The sequence below is a fragment of the Tamandua tetradactyla genome, chromosome 8 (genome assembly GCF_023851605.1).
Source record: "Tamandua tetradactyla isolate mTamTet1 chromosome 8, mTamTet1.pri, whole genome shotgun sequence".
NCBI classification, from domain to species: domain Eukaryota; kingdom Metazoa; phylum Chordata; class Mammalia; order Pilosa; family Myrmecophagidae; genus Tamandua; species Tamandua tetradactyla.
The window spans coordinates 38,539,028-38,552,692 of NC_135334.1; the positions used below are offsets into that span (position 1 = coordinate 38,539,028).

Here is a 13,665-nt window from a genome sequence, read left to right on the forward strand (position 1 = left end):
ATATAAAACGTTGTGGAAGACAGTTTAGCAGTTCCTCAGAAAACTAGATATAGAATTGCCATATGATCCAGCCAAGCTAGGTATAGAATTGCCATATGATCAGACAATCCTGGTAGTACGTAAATAACGAGAAGAATTTAAAGAAGAATTAAAATGTCCAACAGACATTTGCACAGCAATGTTCTTATGGCATCATTCAAAGCTGATAAAAGATGGAAGCCACCCAAATGTCCATCAACTGATACATGGATAAACAAACTGTGGTATATACATATGATGGAATATTATTCAACTGGAAGAAGGAACGAAGTCCTGATGCATGAAACAACATGGTTGAACCTTGAGGACATTATTTGAGTTTTTGAAATAAGCCAGGCATGAAGGGACAAATACTCTATGATATCACTGATATGAACTAATTATAACAAGCAAACCCGCAGAGTTAGAATCTAGTATATAGGTTCCCAGGGGACAGAATGTGGGTAGAGAATGGGGAACTGATGCTTAATTTGTGCAGAATATCTATTCAAGGCAATCGTAAATGTTTGTTAATGGATAGTGGTGATGGTAGAACATTTTTGTAAGTGTAATTAATAGTGTTGAATAACATTTGTAAATGTGGTTGAAAAGGGAGGTTTGGGTTATGTATGTTACTAGAAGAAAAGTTAGGAGATAAAACATGGATTGTATAGCACAGTGAACCCTGTTGTGGACAATGGATTGTATTTAATAGCACAAATAGAAGAATGTTCTTCTGTGAATTATAACAAGTGTATGGCACTATTACTTAAGTGTCAATAACAGAGTAATATATGGGAAAAATACAGCTAATATAAACTATGGACTATAGTTAACAGTAATATTTTAATATTCTTTCATCAATTGTAATATAGGTAAAATTGTAACATAATACAGTATAATAATAGGAGGGTATGTGGGAACATTGTAGTTTTTATATGACTTTTCTGTAAATCTAAAACTTCTCTAATTAAAAAAAAATCAATAATTTAAAAAAACATTATGCTAAATAAAAACAAACCAGGCACAAAGTACTACATATTGTATGATTCCATATAAATACAATGTAAATATAAATAAATTTATAGAGACAGAAGTAGATTAGTGGTTCTTTAAGCTAGGGAGGACAGAGGGATTGAGAGGTGACTGCTAAGGGGTCTGAGGTTTTTCTTTTTGAAGTAACGAAAATGTTCTAAAATGGATTGCGGTGATGAACGCACAACTCTGTGATAATAAAAGTAATTGATTGTACACTTTGGATGGATTGTATGGTGTGTGATATATCTTAATGAAACTGCTTTTAAAAAAAGGGTTGGTTCTAACAGATATGTCTGTAGGTAGAAGAGAAGGGTAAGAATTTTCAGGGGGTTGTATCTCACAGCTTGAAATTTTCTCTGTAAAATAAAAAGATATTCTGCTAAGGGAAAGTGGAGGTGGTGGTAAAATGCAATCTTTAGGAAAGTAGTGCAGGTTCGAAACAGTCTTTGTGAAATATAGGAGCAATGCTCAAGGCACATCCAATACCAAATACCTTATTATCTGAAGTGTCACTGACAGAGTTCAGTAGTCTGTGTATAGAGGGAAACTGTTCCAAATTCATTTGCTTTCAGGAAGGAAGAAGCATAAGGAAAGTGAGTTTGAATACTGAAGATGCTGGGAAAAGAATGGTTAAAGTGATATATTTCAGATTTCAGGCTGAATTGGGCAGGATCAGGAAAGAAAATGACAGATGGGAAGAACACTGAGCAGGAAGAAACTAGAAGCCTGAGACAATGAGAAACTGAGAGTGAAATGTGGTTCAAAGACGGGGAACTTATGAGTGTTGACAAGGTAAAGGATGTGGACAGTTGTATGTACTATTAAAAAAAATGGATGAAGATTGCCTACATTGAGAAGGACACAGATCAAGTTATTCATATGATAGTAGAAGATGGTATGGTGAAGAAGCCTGTGCATCAGTTAAATGCAACAGCAGAGGAAGAAGGTAGTAAGTGCAAAAACCACACACAGGAAAGAGGTTACATTGCATGCACCAACTAACCTGTACCATTTTCTGTTCCTTAAAAAAATGTACTCTGAATTTCTACCTCTATGTCACTCCTTATTTTCTTCAATTTTCCTGCAGTTACCTGATTGGGTCACTTTGAAAAGGATCAATTTTAGGAAAAACAAAAGCAAACTGAAAAAAGGAGGTCCCCATAGGAGGGACCTACTTGTCTCTAAAACACATTGATCATGGTGACGAATACACAATTATGTGATGATATAGTAAGCCACTGATTGTATACTTTGGATGGACTTTACGGTGTCTGTAGATACCTCAAAAAATGTTTTAAAAATTAAAAAAAAAAACAACACAATCACAGTTATGAATTACTTTCCCTTACCAACTACATGTCTGTCTATTCTAAGTGCAACTTTTTCTCTCAATTTTTAAAAACAATGAAAAGCCACAGTAAGCAGAGAGAATTTATTCAATTGCTAAATAATTCAGTTTTACCTGTATTGCAAGGGTACGAGCTACAAGACCTCTAAGGTATTGCAAGGGATCTTCTGGGCCTTCCCACTTGCTCTGCCATGCAAGAGGACACTGCAATTTAAAGAGTCAAAATTAAGTTTACATACATGATCTTTTAATGCTAGTGTGATATGCAAAACATACTGGTGTAATTCTCATTACATATATCATGAATTCATTTCATTAAGTCTTTTTTATTGATTTTACCTCATTCAAATTGAATGGTAATTCATTACAGAATGAATTAATATTTTCTCTAAAAGGAGATTTTTTTAAAGTAAAAATTATTGGAAGAATAAAACAATGGATATAAACTGATATAAAAAGTAGTCAACTGTTTTTCTTGTAACACTATTTAGTACATAATAAAATTAAACTAAGTTGACAAATTCATTATTATAAGTAGTAAAAATAAAAACAACTTTTTTTTGTCCTTATATAATTTCTTTACAATATAAATAGACTAGGTCAATGGAAATTTTATCCCCAAACCTATATTGAGATACATGGTACAAAGAGAAAAAATAAAAAAAGAATAAATGTCCTCAGTTTTTAAAAATCAATACATAAAACCCTCTAAGAATAGTTACATTACAAAAGTTCTCTCTCTACTATCTTACCTTCTGTTAACTGGTATTCTCCATTAACGTATACTGCTTTACTTCATCAGTATTCTGTAAATTCTTATCATTACAATAATGAACCCTTTCCTGTGAGAGTTTCCTGGATTTTCCAAATATTATGTAAACATCATTGTAATTTCTTAGTATCTTATTTTTCATAAGTGTGGTAACAAGGAGAGGGCATCAAATTCATACCCTAAAACATTGTCTGATTATATAACTGAGAAACTACTCTGGGTTCGAATATATCAACAATGTATGGAAAACAAGAATTACAAGATACATGAAGTTAAGAGTGAAAAAAGAGCTTAGAGTTTATCTATTCCAATAACTTTAGAGGAGTAAAGTAAGCTTTCTTAGGAAATTGACAGATAAGTGCCTAAACTGTGCTTTGAAGTAAAATAGGTATGTATGGTGATTTTAAAGCCTAACTCCAAATCCTTTGACACTTCCCCCCTTGAGACTTGAGGTCTGTACCCTTCTCCTTGAATATGCGCGCTCCATGATTACTTGGCTAATAGAATACAGAAGAAAAGATACTGTGCCAGTTTTCAAGTCTAGGCCTTAAGAAACTGGTTATTTATATCTTCTGCCTCTTGAGAACCTTGTTCTTGGAACCCAGACATGCCTGCTGGCCTTGGAGAGGCTCCGGAGAAGATGAACTAAGGCTCTCGAGCTCTCAGCCCAGGCTGACCTCCCACTCAACAACCAGCACTGATTTGCTAGTCTTATGACTACGCTGTATGGAAGAGACAAGCCTTCTCTAGCAAGTCCTACCGACATTTCAAATCTGTAAACTAAAAGAAATGATATTTTAAGCCAGCAAGGTTTGATGAGATTTGTTACACAGCAAGACTTAACGAGTTTCCAGATATCGGTATTTAGAAATTGAGAGCTGCTCCAACAAAAAAACCTAAAACGTGTAGCACTGGATTTGAAACTGGGTGGTGGGCTGAAGCTGGAAGGACCTTCAGGAAAGTGCAAGTGAAAATTTAAAGGGCTTCTTAGAGAGCATATTAGTGGAAACCTAAAGGGAATGAGGACTTAAAGTGAAGAAAAATCTTAGACAGACAAAAGTACTATAAGGACCTAAAGTTACATGAAGCTGAGACAAGCTTCCCACCAGACCCTAACAAATTACATATTCTTAAGTAAATTACTGCTCTGGTTTTAAGCTACTAAATTCAGGATGATTTAGGAAAATAAGAACAGATTCTAACTCAATCTTACTAAGATCTTTGTTTAGCACCACAAGCAAATAACTTAGTACCAGGTTTTCACACTCTTGGCCTCATGCTTTTCCTGTAGTACAAAGATCGCTTCTTTTCATAACACATCCTATGTAAAATTTATCAGTTATGACAAGTTACTGTGGTAGACAACCTTTAAGATGGCTCCCCAACGATCCCTGCCCCTTGATATAAATGTCTTTGTGAAACTCCATGCCTTAAGAATGGACTGGTCCTAACGATTTGCTTCTGATGAATAGACTATGACAAAAATGATGGAAAGTCAATTCTGAGTAAGTTATAAAAACACTGTGACTTTTCTCACTCATTTCCCTACTTTTTCCTTCATTCACTCTAAGTGAAAAAGCTGCCATGCTGTGAGCTGCCTTTATGGAGAGACCCATATGTCAAGGAATCAATGTGTTCAGCGAATAGTCAGTGATCACATGAGTGATCTGAGAAGCAGATCTTCTAATATTCGAGCAGCAGCTCTGACTTCAGTGAAGCAACACCTTCACTGTAGTGTTGTGACAGGCCCAGAGCCAGAACACCAGCTAATCCACACCCAGATTCCTGCCCCACAGAAACTATGACAAAATAAATGTTTCTTGTTTCATGCCACTAAGGATTAAGGCACTTCATTGTATAGCAATAGATAACTAAGAGAGTTACCAATATCAGTACCAAGCATAAGAATTCACTCAATAAGTGTCCGAGTTATTTTTAGTCATCCAATCAGCAATAATTTACTGAGTGCTTATTATGTACAGGCACTATAAGGTCCTTGCTCTGATGGAGCTTATATTTTTACTGGGGAATAAAGGCAATAATATATTATCTATTATAAGAAAAAATGTTACAGTGTTAAATGTTGCAGTGTTAAAGAAATATATATTAAATACATATATGTAGAGAATTAAGATGGTGCTATGATAGAAATCTATGAGGTCTCTGTTCTTAACTGAAATTCTCCAAGTTCATTCCTAATGTTAGTTCATATCAGTGAGGCCATACAGAATTCACCCTTTGTTTCTGGCTAATCTCACTCAGCATAATGTCCTCAATGTCCATCCATGTTGTTATATGCTTCATGACTTTATTCTGTCTTACAGTTGTATAATATTCCATCATATGTATATACCACAGCTTATTTAGCCACTTTTCTATTGATGGACATTTGGGCTGTTTCCATCTCTTGGCAATTGTAAATAATGCTGCTATAAACATTGATGGGCAAATGTCCATTTGTGTCCTTGCACTCATGTTCTCTGAGATACCTAGCAATGGTATTGCCAGATCATATGGCAATTTTATACTTAGCTTCCTGAGGAACCGCCAAACTGCCTTCCACAGCAGTTGTACCATTTGACATTCCCACCAACAGTGGATAAGTGTGCCCCTTTCTCCACATCCTCTCCAGCACTTGTTGTTTTCTGTTTTATTGATAATGGCCATTCTGGTGGGTGTGAGATGATATCTCATTGTGGTTTTGATTTGCATTTCTCCATTATAGCCAGGGAAGTTGAGCACCTTTTCATGTGCCTTTTGGCCATTTGTATTTCCTCTTCTGAGAAGTATCTGTTCATATCTTTTGCCCATTTTGTAATTGGGTCGTTTGTCTTTTTGTAGTTGAGTTGAATAATCGCTTCATATATTCTTCGATATTCATATATCTTAACCTGATATATTATTTCCAAATATTGTCTCCCATTGTGTAGGCTGTCTTTTTACTTTCTTGACAAAGTTCTTGGATACACAAAAGTGTTTCAGTTTGAGGAGTTCCCATTTATTTCTTTCTTCAATGCTTGTGCTTTGGGTGTAAGATCTAAGAAACTGCCTCCTATTATAAGATTTATAATATATTTCCCTACATTTTTTTCTAAAAGTTTTACAGTCTTAGATCTAATGTTTAGGTCTTTGATCCATTTTGAGTTAATTTTTGTATAGGGTGTGAGATATGGATCCTCTCTCATTCTTTCACATGTGGATATCCAGTTCTTTAGGTACCATTTATTGAAGAGACTGTTCTGTCTCGGGTGAGTTGGCTTGACTGTCTTATCAAAGATCAGTTGTCCACAGATGAGAGGGTCTATATCTAAACACTCTATTTGATTCCATTGGTCAGTATATCTATCTTTATGCCAGTACCATGCTGTTTTGACCACTGTAGCTTTGTAATACGCCTTAAAGTCAAGTAATGTGAGAACTCCGACTTCATTTTTCTTTCTCAGGATATTTTTAGCTATTTGGGGCTCCAATTGGGTAATTGGAGCTGAAGGGATACAGATTGTGCAACAGGACTGATTGTAAAAATTCAGAAATGGATAGCAAATGCTACCTAACTATAATACAATAATGTTAGTATTATTATAGAATGACGCTGAATGTGAGAATGATAGAGGGAGGAGGGCTGAGGGCACAAATGAAATCAGAAGGAAAAAGAGACAATAAAGACTGAGATGGTATAATCTAGGAAAGCCTAGAGTGTACAGTGATAGTGAGTAAATGTACCCAAATTAAAAAATATTTTTTGCGTGAGGAAGAACAAAGGAATGTCAATATTGGAGGGTGTTGGAAAAAAAAAGTCTATGGGGAACAAAAGACGAATAAAATACAGTCTCTACTCTGAAGACAATTAGAAACAAAGAGGGAGATAACACAGCTGAAGTCCCTTGCGACGCTTTAAGAATGGGTTATAACATAACAGGAAGACTGCAGAGCAGGGAGGATTGAGTTCACTCCTGCTCCATGGACCAAAATAGCAGTCGGGAGAAAATGACCAGAACTGTGGTCCTGGGGTGTGAATAAACAAACAGGGTCTCTTCAGTATTTTGGGGAGGGGAGAGGTGGGATGATTAGGATGGGGAGAACAGAGTGGGTCAATGACCATGATCCTAATCACAGGCAGGTTGCAGCATGAGGGTAGGTGCGATTAGAGGGCACAGACAGTCCCTCTGCTCCAGGCTGTCCCAGCTATTGGCTGGGAAACCTCCCCATGTGGCTCTGTAGTCAACAGCGCCTGCAAGGGGCTAGTAGGCAGACCCAATCTTCCACTGCAGGGGGCCGGGCCTCCGGGTACTGGGAGGGGTCACCTTGGTGGGTGCCAGGAATGAATGACTGGCCCTGCAGGCGTGGTGCTGGCTGATCCATCAGGCACAGGTGCTGTGGATCGGCTGATCCCCTGGGCACTGATCAGCTCCACAGTCCTGAGAGCTGGGACTGGCCAACCGGTTGCCGCGGGCCAGGAGCAGCTCTTCAGCATGCATACCATCTTGCAGCCACTGCAGCAAGGGAGGGCAGGCCTGAGGGAGGCAATGTCTCAGGAATGCCACTTGCTGGTGGGAAGTGGTAAGTGCAGGAGAGAAGGGAGCCCAAAGTGAGAAGGTGCCTTGGGATCACCACCTACTGGTTAGAAGGGGCAATGGCAGGCTGGCTAACACCCTATCTGTCTAGGTTTTTATTTTTTCCCTAATAATGTTTTTTCTTCTTCCCTTCTTTTTTTAAAACATACATTTTTTCTATATACCTTTTTATTAGTAGTATAATTGTTTTCTATAATTTTTAATTTATATATTTTGTATTTTTATTCTTTATTTTTTATTTATTATTTTCTATATCTTTTATTATTCTACTTTATTTCATTTATTATTTTTTTTCTTAAATTTTCTCTCCCATTGGTGGGCACCAGTCTGAGTTCATTCCCAATATATCTTGGGGTGTCTTCTTCTGACTCTGGAGCCTACTACTTGTTGAGGTGTGTTTTGTTGTTGTTCTCATTGTTGCTTTTTCATAGTTTTATTATATTTTTATTTTATTATCGTTATTATTATTATTATTATCTTTTTTTTGAGTCATGGGTCAGGAATTGGCCCTGGGTATCCCATGAGGTGAGCAGGTGTTCTACCACTGAAATACCCATGGGCCCCAGCCTAACTGTTAATAGACTCTCAAGTTGAACTGCATCCCCTACATGAGATCTGGACCTTGGTTTGGCGGGGAATAACTGACAAACCAAATGCAAAAGGAAACCTTCAACATAAAACCAAGTAAATACAAAACTTTGGATGGGTGAAGGAAACCAACTTGCAAAATAACCATATTAAGATAACCAAATGGCTGAACACAACAGAAAATCACAAAGCACATATAGTCAAAGCAGAGATGGTTCAAGCCAAATGACCAAGCAAAACTCCAGAGGCAATACAGAATATGTATCCTCAAGGATATTTATAAAGAAATAAAGGATATTAGAAAGACACTAGAATAGCATAAAAAAGAATTTGAAGATTAAATAGAAAAATGACAGATCTCAAAGAAATTAAAGATACAGTATACCAAATTAGAAATATACTAGAGACACACGACAGCAGATTTGAAGAAGCAGAAGGAAGAATAAATGAGCTAGAAGATAGAACAATTGAGCTAGAGTGCACAAGAGAACAAATGGCAAGAAAGATAGAAAAACTTGGGCGGGCCACAGTGGCTCAGCAGGCAAGAATGCTTACTTGCCATGCCAGAGGACCCGGGTTCAATTCCCGGTGCCTGCCCATGTAAAAAATAAAAAAAAAGGAAAAAATGCAACTGGATCTTAGGGAAAGATAAACAACAAGAGCCATATAAATACCATTCACAACTGCCAAGAGTCGGAAACAATCCAAGTGCCCATCAACAGACAAGAGGCTAAACAAACAGTGGTATATGCATACAATGGAATATTATGCAGTAGTAAGACAAAATAAGGTCTCAAAACATATGACACTATGATGAACCTTAAGGACATAATGCTGAGTGAAATAAATCAGACTCAAAAGGACAGACAGTGTAATTTTGCTATTATGACTCTGGTAAAAGTAATCTCAGAGGTTACACTATAGCATATAGCAAACCTAGAGGTACACAAAAGCTGAGATAGAGGAAAGGCTAACCAAAGAGGTTGAATCTAAATGCAAAGGAATGAATAGGTGATGGCAACTAATTAGCAGGTTTATAAATAACCCTGCCATATTGAAGGTGAATATGATTGAAAGGGGATTATAGGGCAATATAATTAAATTTACAATTCTAAATAATTTTAAACTTACAATTACAAATAAGTTTTCACATGAAATATTTCAATAGTCTGATAGTGAAAAAAGTCAATAGTAGAGAGATATAGGGGGAAACTAAAAAATGCATGCTATGGGTAATAGTTAACAGAAAGACATCAACAGTACCACAGCACTGGGACCACTAATTGGGAGTGAGGTGAGGGAAGGGACAAATGATAAGGGGTAGTTTTGATTTGATAGTTGGCGACCTTGTGTTTGCCAGTTCTTTGTCATTATGGACCATTGAAAATTGTCTAAAACTGAAAGTGCCGCTGATTGCACAACTAAACAAAGATACTGTTAAGACATGGTTTATTTCACACATTATCCATGATGTCCAATAGATGGGGGAGCCAAAGGATACAATGACTGAGAAGTACAATCAGAACAGTGATACATTTATATGATGGAATTTGGTACAGCTACAAAAAAGGAGGGACTTTGAGGGGCACACAATGAACTGAATAAACCTCGGGGACAATGTGTTATGCAAAATAAGCCAGAAACGAAAGAAGAAATATACTAAGGTCTCTCTCAGAAAATACCTACAAGAAAATGGGAGCCTAGACTGTGAGCCCTTATAATAGCCACACTTAGTCTGAAGTTGTAAGCGTATTTCTGGATTCTGAGACACTGAGCTATATGTGTATCAGCTGGTATTTCCCTGGAACTTTGAGTAGCTCTGTGACATCTAGGACCTAGAAATGGAGTGCTACAGTCCTGAAAGTTAGCATAGCTACATACAATAATAAAGTAACCAAAAAGGGATCAGGACCAAAACAAAGCCAATCTGGCTGGGTCTAAGGTAAATTAGAATGCAGGGTAAAAGATGAGAGTGTAGGTACTCTTCAGTTACTATATGATATCAGAAGCGAGAGATTTGTTATGTCTAGAACCCAAATTTTCTGTAACTACATAATCCAAATCAGTCTTTCTGGGGAGCTCATTTAAACAACCCAAACTCCTAGAGACCAGAACAGGAACGAGGCCTTGTAATTTCTATAGCTTAATAAATACCAGGATGCTTCACAGACTATGGTGGGCTAATAATTAAAAAGTATTAGTAGAACCCCTTGAGTATCAGTGGGGGTGGGGGTGGTTAAAGGAGAAGGAGGAGGTATAACAGAGAAAATGGGATTTAACAAACAAGTACGGCTGCTGAATCACTAGATTAACATTTCTTCTAGCCACGAGTATTTTGGAGCAGCTAGAAGGAAAAATCTGAGATGATGGAATGGTAGCCTATAACATACTCTGGGATCAGTTCTGTAACTACTTGTTGAAGTGTGCTTTGAAAATTATTGCTTTTTTCTTTTTTCATTTTGTATACATGCAATATTTTACAAACAAAAAGATGTTTAAAAAAAGAATAGGTATATATCATGTTACTGGAGTTTAGAGAAAAAATTATTTAACAAAGGAAATCAATAAAGGAGGTAGCTATTAAGCTATATCTTGAATATCTTAAAAAAAAGTTGTGCTGGATTTGGATAAAGGTAAAATGAATTGAAGGGAAATTTTAAGTTAATATTTATTGGGTACTTACTATATGTCAGAATCTGTGCTGAGTGCTTGGGATGCACCATTTCATATATTCCTCACAATAAGCCTAAGAAGTAAATACTATTATTTCCATTTTATAGAGGAATAAATTAAGACAAAAAAGCAATCTGCCCAAAATCACAAAAAAAGGTTAACAGCAGATATGGAAAGTGAACCCAGGTATCCTGGCTCTAAAGTCTATTTGTCACCATCAAGATTGTTTTCAACATACTTCATATATCTATAGCACTTGATATATGTTATACCATTTGAGTCTCAACATAAGATAACTATGTATTGGAAATGAAATTACAATGATGGGGAAACTAAGGCTTAGAGTAAGTTTAACTAAAATTAGAGTATTTTTAATAAATGTTACAGAACATGAACCCAGACCTAATTCTAAATTTAACGTCTTTTCACTATCTCATGTGATATACGCAGTGCAAGAGACAAGCAGATTGTTTATTTTTTCATTCACTCTCCCTCAAGCATCAATAATTTAATTGACTATTCAGCAAGCATCTGCTGAGTAGCTGCTATCTGTCAATCATCTGTCAGATGCTGAGGATACAAAGGTATAACATAATCTTTGTATATCAAAGCTTGTGCTGGAGGAGTAAATAGATAAGAGACAATGCAGTAAGCTCCTTGATAGTGACAAACATTGATCCCTACAAAGGTAGAGTCAATCACATCCAAATGAGATAAAAGGGCAAGGGTCACAAAAGGCTTTCTGGTGTAGATAATACTTGAGGTGAGTCTCAAAAGATAAACACACTATAGTTAGGTAAAGAAAGACCTCAAGAAAAGGAAGGAGTATTAACAAGGGAGGCATGAGAGAATTAGGCTAAAAAATTAAATACGGACCAGACCATGAAGCTTTGGGGTAGTTAAACTAAGGAATTTTAAATTTTTATATAGAAAGCAAGGATAAATCCAAATAAAACTTAAGCAGTGAAATGACACAATCAGATTTAGATTTGAGACAATCACCCTAGTAGAAATGGGAGAAACAACTGTTAGGGAGATGAGACTACAGTCAAGGAGGTGAGTTAGGAAGCTGCCATAGTACTCTAGACATGAATTACGGAGACCTTCACAACAATGAGAATAAGAAGTCCAACAGTAACAAATTCTCCTATAGCACTTACATGTGCAGGCATGCTCTAAACATTTCACTTACAATAACGTTTTTACATTTCACAACAACCCTCTGAGGTAGGTACAATTATTATTCTCACTTTAAACATTTAGAAACTAAAATAAAGAAAAGTTAAGTGACTTATGCAAGAAAACACTATAGTATAATCTTGGATATTTTTATTTTCGCTCAGCAAACTAATTTTTTTCTTAATATGTTTTTTATATGAACTATCAAAAGATGGCCACTTTTAGGAATTATCTTCCCTTTTCCATTTAATTATGCAATCACCTATACTATTGACAAATAACCACTATGTCACTAACATACTCCTCAAGTACGCATGTGATACCAGTAATTCATTAATTGTAGAGCTGTTAAAGTTAAACCAAGCTCTACACTGGATTACAGGTTTTGAAATATTCAGAATAACTTTCATTTGGTTCAAGCTTATTTTAGTGCCTTAAATAGGGTGACAGCATTGTAACTGCTATTTAAACATTTGAAGTTGCACTGGAGCTTTATAATATGTGAATAAAAGGATTCAGTTTCCAATTTTTTTAAAAAAGGAATAATGAAAAGAAAAGGAAAACATAAAACCCAAGAATTCACTGTGATTTCAGTTCCACAGGAAGTGTTAGGTACAATTCAAAAATTATTACTAACTCTTACAGTAGGCATAATTTACAACTCCCATTTCACAAACATATACATAATGAATTATATTTCAGATGGATGAAACAGATGTCATAGTAAAATACTTTAGCAATTACAGAGTCCTTTCACCTATACTTGAGAGGAAGCACAACATAGAATATCAGTAATTTGTGGTAAAAGTTAGAACAGATTCCAATTTAATCTTACTAAGATCTTTGGTGAGCTTCATGAATGGGTAATAAATATCCTGCATCTTTCAGATTTCTTATCAGTTTAGATAAAGGATTTATAAAATGGCATCTGAAGAAACTTTCAGAACAGAGAGATTTATTTAATTGAATGATTCTCTTCTTAGATATGAATCTCATTTTATGAATCTTTTTATTTCATATTTTCCCTTCTCAAAGAGGATCTTATATTATCTTGCTTCCTCATGTAAGTTTATTTTCTAGCTTAAGAGGTAACACTAGGTTATAAAAAGGTGAAGAGGAAAAAAAGGAAACTAGTTTCCCATGCGAGTTTCTGTGCTAGGCCAGTACTATGTGCTAGTTAATTTTTTTGTTGTCCATAGTGAGCTCACTGAATATATAGAACATGTTCCATTCATTTCTCCTATTGCCAGGGTCTGGTATGGTGTAGACAGCACATGGTAGATGGTCAATAAATGTTTGATGAATGTTATTGTAATGTCATCGAATTGCAATCTTTTTTTATTCATTCTGAAAAAATGGCTAGAGTTATAAATAGGGTGACCATACATTCCAATTTATCTACTGGTGCTTTTTGTCCCAGAGTTCTGTCCCTGTAGCAGACTGTTTCAAGCACAAAACTATCCTGGACCAGATGA

The 13,665-nt window shown here is 35.9% G+C and overlaps 1 protein-coding gene across 2 annotated transcripts in view; it reads right to left on the reverse strand.

Annotated features, from left to right (window-relative positions):
• The window catches only part of DYNC2H1 (dynein cytoplasmic 2 heavy chain 1), a 522,264-nt gene that overhangs the window by 66,901 nt on the left and 441,698 nt on the right, over positions 1-13,665 (reverse strand). For both annotated transcript variants that reach the window (XM_077113112.1, XM_077113111.1), the window contains exon 85: positions 2,519-2,608. In XM_077113112.1, coding sequence (XP_076969227.1) covers positions 2,519-2,608 — 90 coding nt within the window. The remainder of the gene's footprint in view (positions 1-2,518; positions 2,609-13,665) is intronic.